Source organism: Pseudonaja textilis, chromosome 1 (genome assembly GCF_049901715.1).
Source record: "Pseudonaja textilis isolate UNSWEBS1 chromosome 1, rPseTex1.2, whole genome shotgun sequence".
NCBI lineage: Eukaryota > Metazoa > Chordata > Lepidosauria > Squamata > Elapidae > Pseudonaja > Pseudonaja textilis.
In genome coordinates this window covers 6,192,328-6,218,219 of record NC_141990.1, presented here as the reverse complement: position 1 = coordinate 6,218,219, position 25,892 = coordinate 6,192,328, and the positions used below count along the sequence as shown (strand labels likewise).

Below are 25,892 nucleotides of genomic sequence, written 5' to 3'. Positions count from 1 at the left end.
CCTTCCTTCCTTCCTCCTTCCTTCCATTCTTTTTTATTATTTCTTTCCTTCTTTTTATGTCCTTCCTTCCTCCCTTCCTCCTTCCTTCCTTTCGTTTTTATTTCTTTCCTTCTTTTTCTTATGTCCTTCCTTCCTTCCTTTCCTCCTTCCTTCCATTCTTTTTATTTCTTTCCTTCTTTTTCTTATGTCCTTCCTTCCTTCCTTCCTTCCTTTCTTTATTATTTCTTTCCTTCTTTTCTTATGTCCTTCCTTCCTTCCTTCCTTCCTTCCTTCCTTCCTTCCTTTATTATTTCTTTCCTTCTTTTCTTATGTCCTTCCTTCCTTCCTTCCTTCCTTCCTTCCTTCCTTCCTTCCTTCCTTTATTATTTCTTTCCTTCTTTTTCTTATGTCCTTCCTTCCTCCCTTCCTTTCCTCTCTCTCCTTCTTTCTTTTGCTAATCAGCCCCGTTTCCCCGCTGAAGAAAACGCACCCTTTGGAGAAAGGCCTCCCTCACCCCTCCAAGTCTATCTGCAAAGCTGAAGCGGCCAGCAAGTCCTGGGGAGGAGGGGAGGGAGGGAGGGAGGGGCCGAGGCCCCTGACCGGGGTTGAATGTCACACTCCAGGCTGATAACCCAGCTGCCGCTGCGCTTTGCCCTCCTCTCCGGCTGGCCAGCTATCAAAGGAGCCGTTGATAAGAGCCAGGCTGAGGGCAAGAGGGCAACCGGGTTGGGGTGACGGGTGGGCAGAACGAGGAGGCTATTCTTGATAGGGTGGGGGGAACCTCTGAAGTGAGGCTGCCACGCAAGAGAGCCGAGAATAATTTTGAGACCGTTGACTTCAGACTCAAAGCTTCAACTCAGGCCTGTCCAGAATGGGGGGAGTTATTTTGCAGAACTACAGAAGAGTTGGGAGGGACCCTTGGAGGTCTTCTAGTCCAACCTCCTTGCTCAAGGAGACGTTTCCTAACGGCGAGAGAAATCAACCAATGGAATGGCGTGCTTTTAGAAGGGATGGGCGCTCCACCACGGGAGGCCTTCGGGAAGAGACTGGACAACCGTTTGTTTGAAATGATATCGGGTCTCCTAGGGGGTTGGACTAGAAGACCTCTCGGGTCCCTTCCAAACTCTGTTATTCCAGGTTCAAGCAGGAGATTTTATATCATTCTAAACCAAAGGAAGTCCAGTTTCTTCTTTAAAACCTCAGCTTCTGGTGGCAAGCTGTTCCACTGGTTAATTGTTCTCACTGTCAGGAAATTTCTCCTCAGTTCTCTAGCTTGCTTCTCTCCTTGATTAGTTTCCATCCGTCGCTTCTTGTCCTGCCCTCAGGTGCTTTCGAGAATAGCAGATACATTTTAGGAAGTCACAGCAGCTGAACTTTCTTATAACACAATGAAACCTCCATTGTCGGTTTCCTTGCTGAAGAACACCTGCAGAAGCTTAGATGAAGGGTACAGGTAGTCCTTGACTTACAACAGTTCGTTTAGTGACTGAAGTGACAAGGGCACTGGGGAAAAAGTGACTCATGAACATTTTTTCACTCTTGCGGCCAATGGTAGCGTCTCCATCGTCACGTGATCAAAACCAGACGCTTGGCAAAGTGACTCATATTTATGACAGTTGCAGTGTCCCAGGGGTCATGTGATCCCCTTTTGCAAAGTCCAATTGGGGGGTGGAAGCCAGATTTGCTTAACAACCGTGTTACTAACTTAAGAACCGCCGTGATTCACTTAACAACTGTGGCAGGAAAGGTCCTAAAATGGGGCAATATGCACTTAACAAATGTCTCACTTAGCAACAGAAAATTTGGGCTGACTTGTGACCGTAAAGTCGAGGACTATAATAAGAAAAATGGCATTTTAAACCCAGGGGCTCCCACTTCGCCCCAGAATGCAAAAAAATAAATAAAATAAAAACGATCCTTTTTGGCATTGCAATTTATTCAAGTTCACATGCATTTTTACACAGACATGAGGAGTTCCAAGGAACAACATAAGACCCGAACGAAAGAAATTTACAGTTCGAATGATAAGGAAATGAAGTCAATATCTAAAACGAAAGGTGGGGAGGGAATCAAAGGTTTTCCTACACAGAGAAAAAAAAAATTAAAATAATGAACTCTTTTCCATGTAATATACCTGGCTCTGGATATCAGGGAACAAATTACAGAAGTGTTAAAACCAAGGTTGATTTAAGGAACCCAGCTAATATTCCTGAAAATTAACCCGGGCTCCGTTTGAATTTAGTTCTCAATGGTGTTTTCGATAGAAGGGAATATTTGTAGCTCGGGGTTGAACTGAGAGGGTCCTTGGTGCTTTCTGAGCTCGGTGGCTTTCTTGCAGAAGTTTCATTACCAAACTAGGTAACATCATCAGTGCTAGAAGGGAATGGGTGTTGTGGTCCATCAGCGGAGCTGCTGGCAGACTCAAACAGTGAGGAGGTTGGGGAGGAACGTGGGCCAGTCCTGGAGTCTGGGGAAGGCTCTGACGAGGGCTCTGCTTCGGAGGCAGAGATGGAGCCGGGGCCATCTGACAGTTATCAGCTGCCTTTGGAATAGGAGATCAGCAGGGAAGAAGAACAGCTGGAGCCTGTTCCCAGGGTGCACATGCACAGAGCTGCCAGGAGAAGGGAACAGTTAAAGAACAAGGGTCGACTTGGGAATAAAGGCTCAGGTGGACAGTGAATGGCCCCTCCCATAGGGAATAAAGATGGGCGAAAGGGGAGTAGGGTTTTGCAGGAGACAATCGGTTTATTTAATTAGGGTGAAGATTTGTTCGTGACTCCTTGCCAAGTATTTTCTGCTACAGCGTTGTGCTTGGAAGCTATCGGCCTGACAACTCTCCAAGCCTGATCAGGTCTGTAGTTGTAAATCACTCTTGAAAGACTGTTTGTCGGGACTTTGTTGGATGTAAATGAGAGGAATTCACATTAGCCTAATAAAAAGGGGCTTTGTCGGGACGAAGAGTCTGCTTCCTGATTTTGTGAAGCCTGGGTCAGAACAGTGGGATTGGCTCTTCTTAGGTTATAGCACTGACGACGTTTCCTGGTTTGGTAATGAAATGTCTTGTTGTGGCCTGTTGGCTGCCAGACCCTCCAGCAGCTGAATCAGAGGAGAAGGAGGAGGCGTGGGAGTCGGGGTCAGCATCGAGGCAACCCGAGAGCTCTAAAAGGAATGGAGCTGTCAGAGAGAGGGGGGAGGAGGGAGAGAAGGAGGGAGAGAGAGGGGGAGAGGGAGGGAGGGAGGGGAGAGAGAGAGAGAGAGGGAGGGAGAAAGAGAGGGGGGAGAGAGGGAGGGAGAGAGAGGGGGAGGGAGGGAGAGAGGGAGAGAGAGGGGGAGAGAGGGAGGGAGAGAGAGAGGGAGCGGGAGGGAGAGAGAGGGAGAGAGGAAGAGAGGGAGGGAGAGAGAGGGAGAAAGGGAGGGAGAGAGGGAGGGAGGGAGAGAGAGGGGAGAGAGGGAGGGAGAGAGAGAGAGAGAAAGAGGCAGAAAGGGAGAGAGGGAGGGAGAGAGAGAGGGATGAAGGGAGAGAGGGAGGAAGGGAGAGAGGGAGAAAGAGAGAGGGGGAGAGAGGGAGAGAGAGGGAGAAAGGGAGGGAGAGAGGGAGGGAGGGAGAGAGAGGGGGAGAGAGGGAGGGAGAGAGAGAGAAAGAGGCAGAAAGGGAGAGAGGGAGGGAGAGAGAGAGGGATGAAGGGAGAGAGGGAGGAAGGGAGAGAGGGAGAAAGAGAGAGGGGGAGAGAGGGAGAGAGAGGGAGAAAGGGAGGGAGAGAGAGAGAGAGGGAGAGAGGGGGAGAGAGGGAGAGGGAGAGGGAAGGAGGGGAGAGAGAGAGAGAGAGAGAGGGAGGGAGGGAGGGAGGGAGGGAGGGGTGGAGATGAACAGATGTGGCAGACAACTATTTATCTCCTTGCCGGACAGACTTGTTAGCCTGCGGTGAGAGAGAAACCTTTCGCCAGGGCTGCCGGAGCTCCTAATAAAGGAATCATTGCTTCAACTAGAGAGAGGTTGTTGTGTTTGGGTTAGAACACATCTGCAAGAAAACCAACCAAGCTAAAAGAGCACCAAGGAGCCCTCGATGGTGATTTCAGTCCAACTGTGGATGCTTCCGAGATTTGCAGAGTATAAAGGACGCACCAGAGATAGACCTCGAATTTCAGTCTTACAAAGTCACTTAGCAATGAGTTGGGTTTCAGAGTCCGGATCTCAGTTTGGCACGGAGGCAAGGGAGCGGTGGGGAGAAGGACCTCACCCATTTTTGAGAAAGCGCTTTAAAAAGGCTTCTTGAATAAAACAGCCGCTTCTGATTTTGAGGGTCACGAGGAGAAAAACTAGCGAGTTCACACGGGTTCGGGCAAACCTCTAGCTAAGATTCTGTGCAGTTCGGTGAACCCCAAAAATCCCTCCCCTGGCTGGCCCCGCCCACCTCTCCCCTCCCAGGAGTCCCCACACAGCTTGTTTTGGATGCCAGGTAAGTACAGGGCCCGCACAGAGGCTCCGGGAGGGCGAAAAATGGGCCTCTCAGAAGTTCTGGAAGGCCAGAAACGGCTCCATTTCCGGTCTCTGGCGGGCCTCTGGAATCTGGGGGAAGCCGTTTTCGCCCTCCCGGAGGTTCAAGGGAAGCCTCTGGAGCCTGGGGAGGGTGAAAAAAGGGCCTCCCAGAAGTTACAGAAGGTTACAGAAGGCCAGAAACGGGCCCATTTCCGGCCTCTGGAGGGCCTCCAGAGCCCGGGGGAGGCCGTTTTTGCGTTCCCGGAGTCTCGAGGGAAGCCTCTGGAGTCTGGGGAGGGTGAAAAAAGGGCCCCCTGGAAGTTCCAGAAGGCCAGAAATGTTGATTGGTTGGTGGTTCTGGCTGGCCAGTCTGCATTGAAGTTGTCCGTCCCGCACCAGGAACGTGGTTTATGGGAAACCCGTCGGAAAGAGGCTCAAGGGCTGGCTCTCGGTGGGAAGAGGGGACCGGTAACCGTCAAAGGTTCGGGGATGCTCTTCAATGGTAGACTCTGAGCTGTTACTCAAGGTTTCAATGCTTCCTTCTCGTTGGAGCTCTGCAAGAGAAGGAGAAGACACCGTTGTGGTTAACGCCGGAGACCGAAAAGAAAAGAAGGGCAATGTGGGGGGGGGGTGTCCCTTGAGTCGGGATGATTTGGGGGTGCAGGGAACGTACAGGTAGTCCTCGGCTTACAATGGTTCATTTGGCAACCGCTCAAATTTACAACGGGACTGCAAGAAAAAAGCAACGTGCAACCATTTTTTCACAGTTACGACCTCGGTAGCATTGCCACGATCACGTGGAACCAAATTCAGAGTCTTAGGACTCATATTTATGACCACTGCTTTGTCCCAAGAGTCCTGTGGTCATGTTTTGCGACCTTCTGACCAGCAAAGTCAACGGGGAAGCCAGATTCCCTTAACAACCGGGTTACTAACTTATCCGCTGCAGTGATTCACTTAATGACTGAGGCAAGAAAGGTTGTGAAATGGGGCGAAGCTCACTTAGCAACTGCCTCACTTAGGTGATAAAAATCTTGGGGCTCGCTTGTGGTCGTAAGTCGAGGACTAGCCGCCTTTACCTTAGTTACATCAGCTCTGCCTTCCCCGTTCAATGGGGGATTTGCGTGCGTATCTCTCACCTCTGTCTGACCTGTTTTCCTTCTTCCGATGTCAGTATTGTTTTTTTCCCCCTCTATTAAGTATCTTTGGAAGTAGATCAATAGCGCCAGAGATCCCACCGAGGCATACGAGCACAAGGAAAATCCATCAAGCACAAACCGGCCACCTCTCTTGTCAAGGTGAGAATGAACGAAAGCCACAATATTCACACCTCAGGCGGATGGCAAGAAGCCCTTAGAAGGGCTGAAGCAACGAGAGCAGAGAAGAAGCGCCTACCCAACGCAGTGGTATCCCAGGGCCGTAGGAGAAAGGGAAAAGGGGAGGGGAGAATGAAGAAGGAGAGAGAGAGAAAGAGGGAGAGGGATTGAGGGAGGGAGGGGAGAGGGGAAGAGACGAGAGAAGGGAAAGGAAGGGAGGGATGTAAAAGGAGAGGGAAAGAGGGAGAGGGGGAAGGAGGGAGGGAGAGGAGGGGAAGAGAAGGGAAAGAAAGGAGAGAAGGGAAAGAAAGGAGAGAGGGAGGGAGGAAGGGCGGGGAAGGGAAGAGAAGAAAGAAGGGAAAGGAAGAGAGGGATATAAAGGGAGGGAGGAAAGAAGGGAGAGAGGGAGGGAGAGGGAAGGGGAAGAGGAGAAAAGAGAAAGGAAGGGATGTAAAAGGAGAGAGAAAGAGGGAGGGAGGGGAAGAGAAAAAGAAGAGAAAGGAAGAGAGGGATATAAAAGGAGAGAGAAGAGGGAAGGAGGAAGGGAGGGAGGAAAGAAGGGAGGGAGGGAGAGGGAAGGGAAGAGAAGAAAAGAGAAAAGAAGGGATGTAAAAGAGAGAGAGAAGGGGAGGGAGGGGAAGAGAAAAAGAAGAGAAAAAAGAGAGGGATCTAAAAGGAGAGAGAAGATGGAAGGAGGAAGGGAGGGAGGAAAGAAGGGAGAGAGGGAGGGAGAGGGAAGGGGAAGAGGAGAAAAGAGAAAGGAAGGGATGTAAAAGGAGAGAGAAAGGGGAGTGAGGAAGGGAGGGAGGGAGAGGGGAGAAGAAGAGAAAGGAAGGGAGGGAGGGATGTAAAAGGAGACGGACAGAAAGAGGGAGAGGGGAAGAAAAGAGAAGGGAAGAGAAAAAGGAGTGGACAAGAGAAAAGAGAGACGAGGAGAGGAGAGGAAGGAAGGAAGGAAGGAAGGAAGGAAGGAAGGAAGGAAGGAAGGAAGGAAGGAAGGATGGAGAGGGGACATGCCAACAGCCCTCCATTAGACAGAACCATTTCTTCACCGAGAAGACTTGACATACAGTACTTTCATCCTTCAAAAAGATGGACCACCTGAAGCCCATAGACCCTTCAAACTGAGAGGGAAGAGAAGAAGAAGAGAAGAGGAAAATAAGAAGAAGAAGAGAAGAGAAGAGGAAGAGAAGAGGAAGAGAAGAGAAAAGGAAGAGAAGAAGAAGAAGAGAAGAGGAAGAGAAGAGGAAGAGGAAGAGAAAGAGAAAAGGAAGAGAAGAAGAAGAAGAGAAGAGGAAGAGAAGAGGAAGAGGAAGAGAAAAGGAAGAGAAGAAGAGAAGAGGAAGAGAAAGAGAAGAGAAAAGGAGAAGGAGAAGAGGAAGAGAAGAGAAAAGGAAGAGAAGAAGAGAAAGAGAAGAGGAAGAGGAAGAGGAGAGAAGAGAAAGAGAAGAGAAGAGGAAGAGAAGAGGAAGAGAAGAGGAAGAGGAGGAGAAAGAGAAGATATTCCCTGGACTCATCCTGTGCACAGTGGTGCTTGCCTGCGTCTCCGCTTCCGATGGCTGGAAAACGGTGCGACTTACAGCTCTGATGCCATTTCTCGGACTAGGGGCAGGTGGATGTTTGCTTTGACCTGGAATGACCTTCTCAAACCCAGAGGAGGCCCCCCTAGATCTGGGCTGAGGCCGCTGCGGGGCGGGGGAAGTGGAGTTGGGAACCGGGGATGGAATAGAGGGCCGTGTCTTCATTTGAGCGGTTGAAACAAGACCCAAAGGGGCAAAAGTCAAAAAAAACCCTGGATAGTACAGGAAGTCCTTGGCTTGCGACAATTGGTTTAGTGACTGTTCAAATTATTTTACTACCGGTTCTGTGGGCGTGGCTTGGTTTGGTGGGCGTGGCAGGGGAAGGATACTGCAAAATCCCCATTCCCTCCCCATCCCACTAACCTGCTTTCCAGCTCCATTCTCCTGTGCAGGGCAACCAAAAGAGACCCAGCCAATCAGCTACTCAAAATCTCCGCTACCGGTTCTGACCAGTTCTGGAGAACCATTATTCTATTCTATTCTATTCTATTCTATTCTATTCTATTCTATTCCTATTCTATATTCCATTCTATTCTATTTTCTATTCTATTCTATTCTATTCTATTCTACTCTATATTCTATTCTATATTCTATTCTATATTCTATTCTATTCTATTCTATTCTATTCTATTTTCCATTCTATTCTATTTTCTATTCTATTTTATTCTATATTCTATTCTATATTCTATTCTATTCTATTTTCTATTTTCTATATTCTATTCTATTCTATATTCTATTCTAATCTATTCTATTCTATATTTTATTTTATTTTATTTTATTTTATTTTATTTTATTTTATTTTATTTTATTTTATTTTATTCTAGTCTCTATTCTATTCTCTATTCTATTCTATTCTATTCTATTCTATATTCTATTCTGTTCTATTCTATTCTATTCTATTCTATTCTATTCTATTCTATTCTAATCTATTCTCTTCTCTTCTCTTCTCTTCTCTTCTCTTCTCTAATTCTATTCTATTCTATTCTATTCTATTCTATTCTATTCTATTCTATTCTATTCTATTCTATTCTATTCTATTCTATTCTATTCTATTCCTGACAGATGGGAGTCCAGTCTCTTCTTGAAAGCCTCCAGTGATGAAGCTCCCACAACTTCCGAGGGCAACTTCTGTTCCATTTTGTTGATGGTTCTCCCTGTCAGAAAGTTTCTCCTTGTTTGGGCTGCTGCTGCTGCTACACCCTCTCAACTTGAATCTCTCAACTGAAGCGAGCAGCAAATCTGCAGCCCATCACGGGGGGGGGGGGACCCCCTTTTCTCCACAATTCATGTTTATTTAATGCATCTTCCAGCTGTGGTGTGAACCTTCTTCCGTCTTGCACGCTAATGGCTCTACAGAGCGAACGGATGAGCCGCGACACACTTCCTCAATTGGCGCGCGATGCAACAAGCAGGGCCAGGAAATCAAAGAGAAAGGTACATTTTGCTCTCGCCTGCTTTTCACATTAGAAATAAAAAAATATTACAATGGTGTATTTTTATATCTCCCACTTTGGGAGATATAAAATCTGAATGCTGTGCATAAGATCGGTGTGTTTTTCCCCCCTCAAACTTGGCTACTTTGAGATGGGTGGGACTTCAACTCCCAGAATTCCCCAGCTGTCTGAAGTTGTTGAAGTCCCACCCATCTTAAAGTGGCCATATTGAAAAAAAACGGATTAACAGAGTTGGAAGGGACCTTGGGAGGTCTTCTAGTCCAACCCCCTGCTTAGGCAGGAAACCTTACACCACTTCAGACAAATGGTGATCCAACATCTTTTTAAAAACTTCCAGTGTTGGAGCATTCACAATTTCTGGAGGCAACTTGTTCCACCGGTTTATCGTTCTAACTGTCAGGAAATTTCTCTTTAGTTCTAGGTTGCTTCTCTCCTTGATGAGTTTCCACCCGTTGTTTCTTGTCCTGCCCTCGGGTGCTTTGGGGAATAGCTTGACTCCCTCTTCTTTGGGGCAGGCCCTGAGATATTGGAGCACTCCTCTCATGTCTCCCCTACTCCTTCTTTTCATCAGACTAGACATATCCAGTTCCTGCAACTATTCTTCATACGTTTTAGCCTCCAGTCCCTTAATCATCTTTTCTCTGCACTCTTTCTAGAGTCTCAACATCTGTTTTACAATCGTGGCAACCAAAACTGAATGCAGTATTTCTTTCGAGTGTGGCCTTACCAAAGCATTAACACTTCACGTGATCTTGATTCTATCCCCGTTTTATGCAGCCTAGAATTGTGTTGGCTATTTTGGCAGTTGCGGCACATGGCTGGCTCATATTTAAATGGTTGACCACTAGGACTCCGACAGCCAAGACACCCTGTTTATCTCGTCCAACCCCCAACCCAAGCAGGAGACCTACACCATCCGACTGATGGAAGTCTAGTCTCTTCTTGAAAGCCTCCAGTGATGAAGCTCCCACAACTTCCGAAGGCAACTTCTGTCCCATGGGTTGTGTATTCTCACTGTCAGAAAGTTTCTCCTTATTTCCAGGTTGAATCTCTTTCCTTGATCAGTTTCCATCCATTATTCTTTGTCTGGCCTTCGTGTGCTTTAGAAAATAGCTTGACCCCTTCCTCCTCTCTGTGGCAGCTCTTCAAATATTGGAAGACTGCTATCCTGTCTCCTCTGGTCCTTCTCTTCACTAGACTAGCCATGCCCAGGTAACTTCCATCAGGAAGAAGGAAGTTGGGGATTGGTAGTTTGGTAACGTAACATCTGCAAGCAAAGAAGCCAGCTCAGAAACCATCCAGGACCCCACATCTCAACCCCTCAGCTACAAATATTCTCATTTTTCCTGTTGTTTTTACAGATGCCCCCGCCAGCGTAGGTCAAACAGAATCCCGAAGTTTCAAATTTGTTGAAAAGTGAAGACAATTCCCTAAACCTCCAAGAACAGCTGGATTCAATGAATCTTCGCTCCTCTTTGATTTTACGATTTTTGAGGGGTGCCTCTTTTTTTAACAGAGAGTAGACAAGGACGGGAAGACCGAAGAAGTCCAGCTGAGACCATCCTCTTTTCTGTCTTATCGAGAACAAACAAAACTGAAAAAAGAAAACTTCATGGAGCTGTCAGGTGGCAGCTTGGGGTTCTTAAAAAAGGAAAGCGGTGTCCTGTGTCCCGGCTCGCTTAAATGCAAAAACCATTTTTATACGGGACATTAATCCAGAGTTGAGCTCGGAGATCCGCGGAGCCCTGGAATGCTCATAAATTACGTTTCCTCTCTGCCACTGAAGCACATGTGGATTCTTTTTCTTTCATAATGGTGGAATCTCCTCCCAGGTGAATTTTTCCTTTTTTAATAGCTTTTCCTTTCTGGCTTTTCCCCAAACAGAAGAGGCCGTTTTGCAGCCGAAGGGGCAAGAAATCTCTTGGAGGAGCAGAGAAGAGAAACGGGAGGCAGACTCTGGTGAGCAAGGATGGACATGGATGGAATAGAGGTGGAAGGGGACCTTGGAGGTCTTCTAGTCCAGCCCCCTGCTCAGTGGTGGGATTCAAAAATTTTTTACTATCGGTTCTGTAAGCCTGGCATGGCTTGGTGGGCGTGGCAGGGGAAAGATACTGTAAAATCTCCATTCCTTCCCCATTCCTGGGAGAAGGTTACTGCAAAATCCCCATTCCCTCCCCACCCCGCTAACCTACTTTCCAGCTCCGTTCTCCTCTGCAGGGCAACCAAAGGAGACCCAGCCGATCAGCTGGGACTCAATGGGAGGCAGAGGAGAGATGGGTGTTCTGTATGGACATCTCCATTCTTGAAATCCGGCAACCCGGATTGGTCAAAGCGCGCAGCCACCGGATTGGTCGAGCGCGCGGCACTGATTGGCCATTCGGAATCGACCGCGATTGGCCGAGCCGATCGCGGGTGATTCGAACGGCTGTCATTGGCCGCAGCGCCCGGCGCCAGATCCATATAAGCCGCGGCTTTTCCCCACTGACCCCACTTGTGTTTTCCCTTAATAAATGAGCTGAACTCAAGTCACTGCCTCGCGTCTTTTGTTCGTATCAGCCGATACGACAATGGGGGTGGGGCCAGTCAGAGGTGGGATTTGCCGGTTCTCCAAATTACTCAAAATTTCCACTACCGGTTCTCCAGAATTGGCCAGAACCTGCTGAATGCCACCTATTCCCTTGTTTGAGCAGGAAATCCTATACTATTTCATACAAGGGACCATCCAGTCTCTTCTTAGAAGCCTCCAGTGATGGCTGAGCACCCAACGATTTCTGGAGGCAAGCTGTTAATTGTCCTCACTGTTTGGAAGTTTCAACTTAATTCCAGGTTGCTTCTCTCCTTGATTAGTTTCCACCCGTTGTTCTTTGTCCTGCCTTCTAGTACTTTGGAAAATAATTTGACTCCTTTTTTTGTGGCAGCCCCTCAAATATTGGAATACTGCTATCACACACCCCACACCCCAATTCTCCTTTTCTCTAGACTAGCCAAAACCAAAACTTGCAGCAGTTCTTTATACGGTTTATTCTCCAGACCTTTGATCATCTTAGTTGGACAACGTGACCTGCGCTGATTCGGGAGTGGTAGAATTTGAATATGAGGGGGACGACAATGCGGAAAAGATCCAGGTCTGGTTTCTCCTTCAAATGTGCCGAAGTGATGTTTTGCATAAATAAAAGTTTTGCATGAGCACCTTGAAGTGTCTCGATCGTTGCTTACTTTGGTTGGTTTTGTCAATCGGAACCTTGACAAGAGACTTATGGCCATTATTCACACTGACGTCCGTAAGCAGCACCCCCGTGATCACATGATCGAAATCCAGCCACTTGGCAACTGACTCCTATTTATGACGGTTGCAGAGTCTTGGGAGAGGTGTGTGTCACACAATCCCCTTTTTGCCACCTTCTGCCAAGCAACGGCTCTTAAGTGGGGAAAACCGGTCAGAAGCTCCCTTTCTCAGTGCCGTTGTAACTTTGAACAGTCACTAAACGAACGAGAGTCGAGGACTATCTGTACAATTCTTCTTTTCAGGTGCAAAAATATAAAAAAAATGAACGCCATCCCTCTGCTAAACCACGAAGTCCCACAACACTGTCAAACTACTTAGTAAGACTGTATTACTATTCTTCTTCTTATCCTTCCTATTACCTATCTCCTCTCACTTATGGCGATAGCCGTGTTGCTTGTATCTTTACAATTTATATTGTTTTATTTGTTCCCTAGTGTTGTGGTTCGCCGGCAGCCTGTGCAGATGGCAGCGGAATTGGACAGTGGGGAAGAACGGGGACCAGTCCGGGAGCCTGAAGAGGACTCAGACCAGGGTCCTGCATCTGATGCAGAAATGGGGCCAGGACCATCTGGGACTGGGGTGCTGACTCCGGAGCCTTTGGAGTCTGGCAGCAGCGAGGCAGAGGACTGAGGGGAGCCTGTTCCCAGTGCGCGTGTGCGCAAAGCTGCTAGAAGGCGAGAACAGCTGAAACAAAAGGGGCAACTCGGGAGTAAGGCTGGGAGGTGATTGCCCTCCCATAAGGGATAAAGGATGGGCAAAGGTAAAGGTAAAGAAACCTTTGCAGGAAGCAAAGTCATTTGTTCTGTTCGGATTAATTCTTGAAGCTCTGTGTGGACTTTGTACTACAGTTGGCTTTTTATAGTTGTTGGCAGCAATTCAAAGGAGAGAAAGGTGGGTGCTTATCTCGAGGGACTATTTGGGACTCATTACAGGCTGGGAATGAACATAATTCCCAGCGTTGAAATAAAACAAAAGTTGTTTTAACTAAGCATGTGCTTAATTACGGTCTCAGGAAGTCTTGGCCAGAACACCTAGTATGATTTAATTGCTTATTAGTAACCTATGACTACCACTAAGTGTTGTATCTTATGATTCTTGATGAATGTATTTTCATCTTTTCTTTATGTACACTGAGAGCAATCACACTTGGCCAATAAAAGAATTCTATTCTATTCTAAAACGGGGAACCAGAAAGCCAGATTCCCAGGCTAGAGAAAGTTCTCACACCAACACAACATCAAGAATTTTCTGACATCATCAAGGGAACGGCTAACGTCCGTGACCTTGCAAAGACCGGAAGAAAAACTTAGACATTAGTCAGTGGGACACCCACCTATAAAAAGGATCTGACTTCAATTTATGGCTTTATTCTCCTTTGCAGGAAAGAGATTAATCCGGTCCGGTCATGTCCCAGAATTTTTAGCCGAGAGCTGAAACAGACACCAAGCCAAGCGAGACTCCCGAGAGAGCGATGTGAAGCAGGTTAGGCTAAAATAGCTCGCCAAGGCCATTCAAAAGGACTAGAAACGTGCTAATTTTTTTTGGCTTGCCAGATGCGAGAGCTGAAACTCACCAAAGGCTAGGCTCTCAGATTTGATTGCTAAGACAGGCCCCAAAGCTACGGAATCGAGAAAAACACACTATTTCGGAACAAGCTTTTCATTTGAGTTGTAGCACTTTGATAAATGTTTTTACAATGAAAATAAATAGACCATGAAGTGGGAAGCTGTCATGGAGTTTGAAAGACCTCCAATCTACTTCCGGTTCGCCTACAATTGTCGTTTCAGAGAGAAAAATGTTCCTAAGGGTTTTCCATTTTTTGCTTGTCTTAGAAATAAATTTCGTTGAGGATTTGCTCCTGACCAAAAAAAAAAAAAAAGACGAACAAGAGCCTTGACAACTCGGTTTTGTCAAAATGTCAGTTTGTTTTCATTCTGTTGGAATCTATCCAGGTTTGCATCATTCATGATTCTTGGGTAATTAAAAGGACATCAGATTTTTATTTTTTTTAAAGGAAGCGTTCACACAAACCCTTTCCTTTTTGACACTACAGCAGGGTGAGGCCCGTTCAGGATTTTAGTTTTGGTATGATTGCGGAGAATATTTGTTCTTTAGCTGCCAAAATAGCCAACACAATCCTGGGCTGTGTGAACAGAGGGAGAATATCAAGATCACAAGCAGTGATAGTACTGCTTTATACTGCAATGATAAGATTACAGATTAACAGAGTTGGAAGGGACCATGTAGATCATCTAGTCCAACCCCCCACCCAAGCAGGAGACCCTACACCATTTCTGACAGATGGCTTCTAATGATGAAGCTCCCACAACTTCTGAAGGCAACTTCTGTTCCACTGGTTGATGGTTCTCCCTGTCAGAAAATTCCTTCTATTCAACCTGGAAATTCCAGGTTGAATCTCTCAGTTTCCATCCATTATTCCTTGTCTGGTCTTTCTGTTCTGATAAGCAGTCAGGCAATTGTTGTTTCAGAGAGAAAGGATGAGTCTCAAAAGTTGGCTTATTTCTGTAAATTTTAGAAAGCAGACAGTTACCTCATAGTCTGGGCATCGCTAACGGGCTGAATGACATATTTCAGGCAAAGTTTAACCTCAAAATGTCAACCGTCTTTGCTGAGGACCCAAGTTTCCCCCTCCCCAATTCTGAGGTTGCTTGGGATGCTTCAGTCTTGAGCAAGGGTCTCATTTTAATAACCCAAGCATTGAGCAAGGACCAAAGGAAGATAGGAATCCTGTTGAAAAGATGCTCCACCTTAAAACAATTTCAGGTAAGTGGATGCATGGGTGCATATTTAGAAAATCGATACTTTGCAATGTTGTTCTGAAAAGGACTTCTGAGAAGACCATGGACAACAAAATCAACCCAGAGTTCTAGATCAAGCCAAGATCTAGCTGAGTCCAGTCTAGCATCCTAGTTCAAGCCAAAAAAACACCAGATAATTCCTGGAAACCTGGCACTCAGATGATCAGCCATCAACAGGCACGCTGATAAACAACAGCTACATGCCATTCGAAAGAGACAATCAAAAAGCCAAAAAGGAAACACAGAGACCTCAACATCTCCTCACCAGCAATCAACACTCAGATGAGCAGAGTTTAACACCAAGGTTAACACTAGAGTAAGGGTCTTCAAACTTGGCAGGTTTAAGACTTGTGGACTTCAATTCCCAGAATTCCTGAGTTAACGTGACTGGAGGAGGAATTCTGGGAGTTGAAGTCTACAAAGCTGTCAAGTTTGAAGATCCTTGCTCTAGTCTAGACCAACAATCAAGAAGTTGACAATACTTCAATCAAAGACATACCAATGCAGATAAACAAGCTATCAATAGACAACATGTTGCCCAAAGAACCATCAAGAACATTCCCACCAATTTGGACAAGTATATAATATGAGAGTAAGCCCTGCTTCTTTCTAGCCCTGACGATGTTGCCTAGTTTGGTAATAAAACGTCCGCAAGACATTTCAAGAACCCAACAGTTCAACCCTGAATACAAATATTCTTTTCTATCTCAACCCAGAGTTCTCTCAGGACACAAATGACCAAGGTTCAAATTGTTGAACCTACTTGGAACACGTAATGCAAAGACCCAGCTCTTTGGAGAAAGCTCTGATATGATGAAGCTGGAAAGAAAGAGAAACGGAGGAGGAGGAGGAGCTACAAGGTAGCTGGACTCAGTTGCTTTTGGAAGACTTGAAGGATTTGGTTGGGAACAGATCATCCTGGAGAGACATTATCATGGTGGTTAACACTGGCTTATATGTCTATGGAGATTCTCAATCCTCCAGGTCATGGTTGTCCTAAAGGAGATTTTTTCCCAAGAGGCAACTGGACTTTCTGGTTTTTCTTTGAAGACGTTTCGCTTCTCATCCAAGAAGCTTCTTCAGCTCTGACCGGATGGTGGGGAATGGAAGGGTTTATATTCCTTGCAGACAGCTGGTCATTTGCATCCTTTTAGACAGCTGTTGAGGCCACTTGGAGGTTTGTCTGTGTCCTCAGGGCCACCTGAGTGGTGCAAATAGGTGTGGAGCCTTCTTGGAACTGCTGAAAGGACTGGGTTGTAGAGTGGATATAGAGGATGTCATATCCTTCCCCTTCTGTTCAGTTTGGACCTAGATGGCCTCTTTGAGATCCCTCTTTTCAAACCAGAGATCCTGTCTGTCCAGATTGTGGACTTTGCTGTCTTTAAAAGAGAGGCCTTTTATCTTTTAAATGCAGATGGACTGTTGACTCTCGTCCTGATGGATTTGTTCACCTATGTTGTGCCATATGCATTTATGAAAGGCAGGTAAGAAGCTAGATTTAGATTCTCTGAATGCAAGATCATCAGAAAGAGACCCAACCTAGAATTCAGGAGAAATTTCTTGACAGTGAGAACAATTAAATCAGTGGAACGACTTGCCCTGCAGAAGTTGTCGGTGTTTCCATCGCTGGAGATTTTTCAAGAAGAGATTGGACAACCATTTTTCCGGAATGGTATGGTGTTTCCTGCTTGAATAGGGGGTTGGACTAGATGACCTCCAAGGTCCCTTCCAACTCTGTCATTTTAAGTTCTAACAATTAAAGTTCTAACAATCTGCACCTCTGTAACTGTCCGGTTTGGTTCTTCAACCCAACAGGACAGACACAGACTCCAGAGAGTAATTAGGATTGCAGAAAAAACAATTACTACCCACCTGCCTTCCATGGAGGACCTGTATCCTGCACAAGTCAAAAAGAGGGCTGTGAAAATATCTACAGACCCCTCACATCCTGGACATAAACTGTTTTAACTCCTATCCTCAAAACGACGCTATAGAGCACTGCACACCAGAACAACTAGACACAAGGACGGTTTTTTCCCAAGTGCCATCACTCTGCTGAACAAATAATTCCCTCAACACTGTCCAACTATTTACAAAGTCTGCACTACTATTACTATTAATCTTCTCATTATTCCTTATTGCCCCTCCCCTCCCATTTGTGACTGTATGACTGTAACTTTGTCGCTTGTATCCTTACGATTTATATTGATTGTTTCCTGGTATGATTTGATTGCTTTATTGTACCCTACGACTATCATTAAGTGTTGTACCTGATGATTCTTGACTCTTGACAAATGTATCTTTTCTTTTATGTACACTGAGAGCATTTGCACCAAGACAAATTCCTTGTGTGTCCAATCACACTTGGCCAATAAAGAATTCTATTCTATTCTATTCTATTCTATTCTATTCTATTCTATTCTATTCTATTCTATTCTATTCTATTCTATTCTATTCTATTCTGTTCTGTTCTGTTCTGTTCTGTTCTGTTCTGTTCCGTTCCATTCCATGGTGGAATTCAGGATTTTTTTTACCACCGGTCTTGTGGGTGTGGCTTGGTGGGCGTGGCTTGGTGGGCGTGGCAGGGGAAGGATACTGCAAAATCCCCATTCCCTCCCCACCCCACTAACCTGCTTTCCAGCTCTGTTCTCTGGTGCAGGGCAACCAAAGAAGACCCAGCCGATCAGCTGGGACTCAATGGGAGGCAGAGAATAGATGGGGGCAGCGCCAGTCAGAACTGAGATTTGCTGGTTCTCCGAACTACTCAAAATTTCCGCTACCGGTTCTCCAGAACCGGTCAGAACCTGCTGAATACCACCTCTGATTCGATTCGATTCGATTCCACTCCATTCTTCTGCTTCATCAGCAAACTTTTTTTTCCATGAAGCAATTATTATTATTATTATTATTATTATTATTATTATTATTATTATTATTTTAATATTGGGGTCCATTGAAACACCATTCTTCACCTGCCGGCTGGTACCCTAAGGGAAGCTAGAATTTTATCCCACAAAAATGCTCCTTGCTCAAAAAAAAAACCTGGGTTAAAATATCAATTCAAGGGGGCTGCAAGGCGGTTACGACTATTAAAAGGCCGCAGGCATTTGAGCGGGCGGTGAGGACATTGTGAAGGTGACCGATCTACACATTGTAATGTGCCCACAGCTGAGGAAAAAAGAAAAAAAAAAACCACACGACTGTGTGAAGTTTTGAGGAGTTAATGAAAAACCGAGACATTCCTTTCTCCGCATCCCACACGCGGAATTCCTTTGGAGTGTTTTCTGGCCTCACGGAGCTAAATGATAGGAGTAAAGATTAAAACTTTCAAAGGCATTCAAGAGAATGAAGGGGAGTTTTTAAGATTCAGTTCCCAGCGTCGAACGCAGCCTGGCGTGCTGCAAACGGTTTAACACCCAGGTGAGCAGAATTCCCTGGGTGGGCTAATTACAGATAGTCCTCAACTTACAGCAGTTCATTTCGTGAACGTTCAAAGCTACAACAGCGCTGGAAAAAAAAAAAGTGACTTATGGTCGTTTTTCACACTTTATGACCGTTGCAGCATCCCCCAGGGTGAGGGGATCAAAATTCAGAGGTTTGGCAATTGCGTCACATTTATGACGGTTGCCATATCCCGAGGTCAAGTGATCCCCTTTTGCGACCTTCGGACAAGCCACGTCAATCGGGAAGCCAGTTTCACTTAAGAAGCACATAACTAACTTAACAACTGCAGTGATTCACTTACCAACTGTGGCAAGGAAGGTCGTAAAATGGGGCAAAACTCACTTAACAAATGTCTCGCTTAGCCACAGAAATTTTGGCCTCAATTATGGTCGTAAGTTGAGGACTACCTGTAGTGTAAATGGAAACGTTTTGCTGCTTTAGGAAGCTAGGTTTTATCAGAAGTAGACCGCTATCTCCTGATGATTGGCCCTATGTCACCCAGCTGGTTTTCATACCTATGGCGGGACTAGAACTCACAGACACCCAATGATTGGCTTTATATCACCCAGCCTTTTTTCATGCCTAAGGTGGGACTAGAACTCACTGTCTCCTGGTGATTGGCTCAAAGTCACCCAGCCTTTTTTCATGCCTAAGGCAGGACTAGAACTCACAGACACCCTGATGATTGGCTCAAAATCACCCAGCCTTTTTCATGCCTAAGGCGGGACTAGAACTCACAGACACCCGATGATTGGCTCAAAGTCACCCAGCCTTTTTCATGCCTAAGGCGGGACTAGAACTCACAGACGCCCGATGATTGGCTCAAAGTCACCCAGCCTTTTTCATGCCTAAGGCGGGACTAGAACTCACAGACACCCGATGATTGGCTCAAAGTCACCCAGCCTTTTTTCATGCCTAAGGCGGGACTAGAACTCACAGACACCCGATGATTGGCTCAAAGTCACCCAGCCTTTTTCATGCCTAAGGCGGGACTAGAACTCACAGACGCCCGATGATTGGCTCAAAGTCACCCAGCCTTTTTCATGCCTAAGGCGGGACTAGAACTCACAGACACCCGATGATTGGCTCAAAGTCACCCAGCCTTTTTCATACCTAAGGCGGGACTAGAACTCACAGACACCCGATGATTGGCTCAAAGTCACCCAGCCTTTTTCATGCCTAAGGCGGATTAGAACTCACAGAGCCCGATGATTGGCTCAAAGTCACCCAGCCTTTTTCATGCCTAAGGCGGGACTAGAACTCACAGACACCCGATGATTGGCTCAAAGTCACCCAGCCTTTTTCATACCTAAGGCGGGACTAGAACTCACAGACACCCGATGATTGGCTCAAAGTCACCCAGCCTTTTTCATGCCTAAGGCGGGATTAGAATTCATAGACACCCGATGATTGGCTCAAAGTCACCCAGCCTTTTTCATGCCTAAGGCGGGACTAGAACTCACAGACACCCGATGAATGGCTCTATGTCACCCAGCTGGTTTTCATACCTACAGCGGACTAGAACTCACAGACACCCGATGATTGGCTCAAAGTCACCCAGCCTTTTTCATGCCTAAGGCAGGACTAGAACTCACAGACACCCGATGATTGGCTCAAAGTCACCCAGCCTTTTTCATGCCTAAGGCGGGACTAGAACTCACAGACACCCGATGATTGGCTCAAAGTCACCCAGCCTTTTTCATGCCTAAGGCGGGACTAGAACTCACAGATACCCGATGATTGGCTCAAAGTCACCCAGCCCTTTTTCATGCCTAAGGCGGCACTAGAACTCATGGACTCCTGCTTTCTGGTCTGGTTTCTTAACAAGTAGACCACCTGGCTCGATTTAACCCTTGGATCCCAATCGGTTCAGTCAAAAAGGGCCCAGTTATCGTGGGAACCGTCTATCTCCCAACGGTTTCTGCCTTTCTAGTTAGATTGAGCAATCTGGACGTGCTCCAGATCTTCACCATTAGGTCCTGTCATCTATTGAGCCTGAGCAGTGCCTGCCTTCTGCTACGTCATCGCCCTGAATCTGAGGGAGATGAGCGGTTAAGAAATACGAAATGAAAATTAATAAAATTAACCATGAAGGAAAACCAGCTCGAGTTCGAGCCTAGGTAGAGGCAGATATTACTCTCTCTGGGCGCACTGAGAATATATATCGGCCGAACAAAACTCTGCACTGGTGACAGGAAGGGCACCCGGCCAGGAAACCCTCCGCTAGCGCCATTCAGTTGCCCAGATTTTCACCCTCGTGAGGGATTATGAGGTCATTGAAAGAAAACGATGAAGCAAAGCCAGCGTGAGCTTGGAGTTCCCCAGCTAATCGTGCCCTTAACGTTTTCGCTGCCACATTCTTAACTTGGGCTGAATATTTTTTTTTATTATTGTCCGTAGCTGCTACGTTCAAGTTTAATCAGCACTGAAAAAAAACAAAACAAAAAAAGCCACAGTTTCTTTGGCACAGCGTGTGACAAAAGTTTAAAAGAGTATTAATCTCTTGTCAGCTAAATAATGGAAGGGCCGAGATGCCCCATTGTTAGGCTGTGCTTAGGGCCTGGGTTGGCCTTAATTTGGCCCTGCCCTGGAGATTTGTATGGCTCTGCCCCATAGCTCGCCCTGGAAGGGATTAAAAGCACGGCTTTGCTCTCAGGCCTGGAGTGTGGGTGGATGCCAGGCCTTAGTTGGTTTTGCATATCTCTGCTTGTTTCACCCTTCTGGACCAACAACATGCTTTTTAAAAAAAACCGTTTGGGCTTCCTCTGTGTGTATCGCGTGTCACCCAGAGCCTTTAGGGAGTTGGGAGATCTCCAGATCTAGGAGGGAAAGAGGGAGAAAAGAAAAGAGGGAAGAAGGACTGGAGGGAGAGAGGAAGGAAGGGGGGAAAGGAAGAAAAGAGGAAGGGAAGGGGGAAGGAAAAGAAAAGAGAAAAGGGAAGGAAGGAAAATGAAAGGGAGGGAGGAAAATAAAGAGGAGGAAGGAAGGAAGAAGAAAAGAGGGAGCCGAGGAGGAAGGAAGGAGAGAGAGAGGAAGGAAGGAAAGAAAGAGATAGGAAAGGAGAGTATGAGGAAGGAAAAGAGAGAGGGAGAGAGGAAGGAAGGACTCCTTGAGAAATATTGATATTTCCTTGAGGACATTTATCCATCCATTCTATCTATCTATCTATCTATCTATCTATCTATCTATCTATCTATCTATCTATCTATCTATCTATCTATCTAGAATAGAACAGAGTAGAATAAAATAGAATTCTTTATTGGCCAAGTGTGATTGGACACAAGGAATTTGTCTTTGGTGCATATGCTCTCAGTGTACATAAAGAAAAAATAAAATACATCCATCAAGAATCATAAGATACAGCACTTAGTGATAATCAAAGGTTACTAATAAGCAATCAATTGCTTATTACTCTATCTATCTATCTATCTATCTATCTATCTATCTATCTATCTATCTATCTATCTATCTATCTATCTATCTATCTATCTATCTATCTATCATCTCTCTCTCTCTCTCTATCTATCATCTATCACCTCTATCTATCTATCTATCTATCTATCTATCTATCTATCTATCTATCTATCTATCTATCTATCTATCTATCTATCTATCTATCTATCTATCTATCTATCTATCTATCTCACTTTTCCTCCAGGTGCTGAAGAGGAGGTTGCTAGGACACCCTTCCTCAGAACAAACAGCCCATGGGGTAGGTTTTGGTAAGAGAGAAAGAGAAAGAAAGAAAGAAAGAAAGAAAGAGAGAGAGAGAGAGAGAGAGAGAGAGAGAGAGAGAGAGAGAGAGAGAGAGAGAAAGAAAGAAAGAAAGAAAGAAAGAGAAAGAGAGAGTGGGAGCCATGAACTCCCACAGTGGAGGGCAGAGAGCCTGTGTCTTCTCAGTTTTAATCCACCTCTTTGCTGCTTCCCTGCTCTCGTTCTGGAAATCCAGGATCTGGATCTGGGTTCTTTGCTTTTGAGGCCTGACAATTCTCCCAAGCCCTCTTCTCTCCTCCAAACAGACTCAAGTCCATGTCCTGTTTTGCAAAAACCAGCGACCTGCAACAACCGTGAAAGGAGAAACGCCGCTTGCCCCTCCATACCAGTGGATAAATCCTCGCTCGCCCGGAGTTTTGCCCAAGTCCCAAGAGTCATCTGGTTTTTATTTGTGACACGAAATGCAATTAGCCCTGGCAACGCAGCAGAAGAATTCAATAAAAGGGAGCTTTGCTCTTTAATGGGTGGATTGTGACATCTTCACCCCCCATAAATGTTAATTAAGAAAACTGCAGTTGTTCCATGCCCTCCTTCCCAAGTAAACAGAGGCCTGGATGGACAGACTGAGGCACGGGTGGAGGAGGGTGGTTATTTTTTGGCGGGGTGGATTTTTAAAACATTGCTTAGCGTGACCTCTGCACGCTAGTGGGTAAGAGCACCTCCTATGTCTCTGGAGTGTCCTGAAAAAAATTAGAATTTCATAGTGAATTGATATTTCTAACCTGAGATGAGCAGCTGGGGGTTCGCAGGGGTTCGGAAGAGCCCCTAGCTAAGATTCTGCGCAGTTCGAAGAATCCCCCAAATCCCACTCCTGGCTGGCCCCACCCACCCCACCCCACCCCACCCAGGAGTCCCCACACAACCCGTTTTGGATGCAGGTTAAGTGCAGGGCGCGCATGGACACTCAGGGAGGGCGAAAAACAGGCCTCCCGGAAGTTCCAGAAAGAGGCCCATTTCTGGCCTCCGGAGGGCCTCTGGAGCCTGGGGAAGGCCATTTTCGCCCTTCAGGAGGCTTGAAGGAAGCCTCCGGAGTCTGGGGAGAGTGAAAAAAGGGCCTCCTGGAAGTTCTGAAAGGCCAGAAAGAGGCCCATTTCTGGTCTCTGGCAGGCCTCCGGAGTCTGGGGAAGGCTGTTTTCGCCCTTCAGGAGGCTCGAGGGAAGCCTCCGGAGTCTGGGGAGAGTGAAAAAAGGGCCTCCCAGAAGGGTCCATTTCCGGCCTCCAGAGAGCCTCCGGAGCCTGGGGAGGCCATTTTCACCCTCCAGAGGCTTGACAAAAGTCTCCAGAGCCTGGGGAGGGCAAAAACGCCGCCCCCACCACGGTGCAGGAGGCTAACTAGGCCACACCCATCATGGCCACACCCACCCAGCAACTGGGCGGAGAACCCTTTGCTAAAATTTTTGAAGCCCACCCCTGTTACTAACACATCTATGTGCAACACCCCTTTGCCCTTCTGAACTGCACAAAAATACAGAACTTATTAGAACAAACCATGCAGTTTCTTTAATCCAGCACTGGGATGGTGACACTGAAAAGAAAAATAAATAAATAAACAGGGAGTCACTTTGGTCTGGTGGTTAAGGCACCATTCTAGAAAGCAGGAGACAATGAGTTCTAGTCCTGATTTAGCCATGAAAGCTGGCTGGGTGATTTTTGGTCCAGCCCCTCTCTTTCTCAGCCCAACCCACCTCAAAAGGTTGTTGTTCTGGGGAAAACAGAAGGAGAAAATAGTATTAGGTATATTTGCTGGCTTGAGTTAGTTATAAAAATAATAAAGGGGAAAGATAAATTAGAAGGAAGATAAGATAGGTAGATAGAGATATAAATGATATAGATAGATAGATAAATTGAAATAGATGATATAGATAGATGACAGAGAGATGAGATAGATAGATGACAGAGAGATGAGATAGATATAGATTGAGATGGATAGATATAAATGATATAGACAGATGATAGATAGACAGAGATAGATTGAAATAGATGATACAAATAGATAGAGATGAGAGAGATATAAAGAGGAGATGATAGGTAGATAGATAGATATGAGAGAGAGAGAGAGACAGACAGACAGACACACACACACACACACGCAGAGACAGCAGGGGGCAGACAGACAGAAACAAACAAAATAAACAAATAAACAGATAAATATTGTGGATCTGAGCTTGAATCTGTCGCATTAATCTCATCAGAAATCCTTGCCAGCGTTCCAAACTCAAAATGGTTCCGTTCTAAGCTCAAAATATTCTCTTCCGAATTGGAAGCGAAGTCATTCCAGGGCTGGAAGACTCTGGATAAGATTGGAATAGCCTTTCTGGAATTGGAACAAGCATTCCACCTTTGAAATAGGGTGACGCACTTCACACTACAAACATCTTGCATACTTCTACCCGGCTATTTAAAAAGATGCAATTATTTGCCCGTGCCCAGTTTTAATTGCCTGGCAAAGAGGATGCAAAGGACAGCTCCTGACCTCCGAAACATCCATTTCAGAGTCCCAAAGATGCTTTTCCAAAAGGCAACTGGACTATTTTTGGTTGCTTTTTGTTTTTTTTGGAAGATGTTTCGCTTCTCATCCGAGAAGCTTCTTCAGTTCTTCAGAAGAAGCTTCTTGGAGGAGGAATGAAAGGTCTTCAAAGGAAAAAACAAAACCCCCCAAAAGTCCCAGTTGCTTTTTGGAAAAAAAAAAAATCACCTTTCGGACAACCGCAGCCTAGATGGCTGAGAATCTCCACAGACATCCATTTTGGGAACTAGCTCTCTCTCATGGAGGTCTGTATCCATGGTAAAAAAAAAATCAAAATCAAAATGGCGGCCTCAACTTTGTGACTTAAGCTCTTTTGAAGGGTGTTGCAATGCCTTTGTTTTCCTTCAAAAAAGAGGCATATATCTTAAGTTTATTTGCCTTTTTTGGCGGGGGGTACTTTAGATAACCAGCAGAGAGAGAGTCAGGTTCCATAAACCAGATTTAAATATTATCTGCACGCCGCAAAAGATGAAAGTCTCCGTTTTGCTTGCAAGCTGTTCAAAGCCAGCACCAGACGGGCTGTTTATCCCCTGGGAAATTTGAGATGTTAGCGAAGAGGGTGCCAGACAAAATGCTCAGTTGTTTTTCGCATCTACCTGGCGAGGCCGGCTGAAGCGTTCAATGGAAAACTACAGCTAATCCTTCATTTATAATCATTCGTTTAGCCATTGTTCAAAATTACAGTTGCACTGAAAAAAGGGACTGGTTGCCTCTTGGATTATCAAACCAGCGGTCCTCTCTGTCCAAAATATGGACTTTGCTTGCAGAGAAGAACAACAAAGACGATTTAGGGGACCGGAGGATAAAACATATGAAGGACGGTTGCAGGAACTGGGTAGATCTACTTTAATGAAAAGAAGGACTTGGATGAGATGAGAGCAGTCTTCCAATATTTCAAGAACTGCCACAAAGAAGAGGAAGTCAAACTATTCTCCAAAGCACCTGAAGGCAGGACAAGAAGCAATGGTTGGAACCTAATCAGTGGAAATTAATCAAGGAGAGAATCAAATTAGAAATAGAGAGAAATGTCCTGAGGGTTAGAACAATTAATCAGTGGAACGACTTTCCTTCAGAACTTGTGGGTGCTCCAACATGGAAGTTTTTAAGAAGAGCTCGGACAACCATTTGTCTGAAATAATATAGGCTTTGGACTAGAAGGGGTTGGGCTAGGAGACCTCCAGGATCAACTCTATTATTTCAACTCTATTATTGTGTCTTCAAATAACTGTCTCAGAG

General features: G+C 45.8%; 1 protein-coding gene across 3 annotated transcripts in view; it reads right to left on the bottom strand.

Annotated features, from left to right (window-relative positions):
* Positions 1–1,897: 1,897 nt before the first annotated feature.
* The window catches only part of BCAS3 (BCAS3 microtubule associated cell migration factor), a 604,042-nt gene continuing 580,047 nt past the window's right edge, over positions 1,898–25,892 (bottom strand). For all 3 annotated transcript variants that reach the window (XM_087924910.1, XM_026710222.2, XM_087924912.1), the window contains one exon: positions 1,898–5,010. In XM_087924910.1, coding sequence (XP_087781036.1) covers positions 4,865–5,010 — 146 coding nt within the window. In that variant the 3' untranslated portion in view covers positions 1,898–4,864. The remainder of the gene's footprint in view (positions 5,011–25,892) is intronic.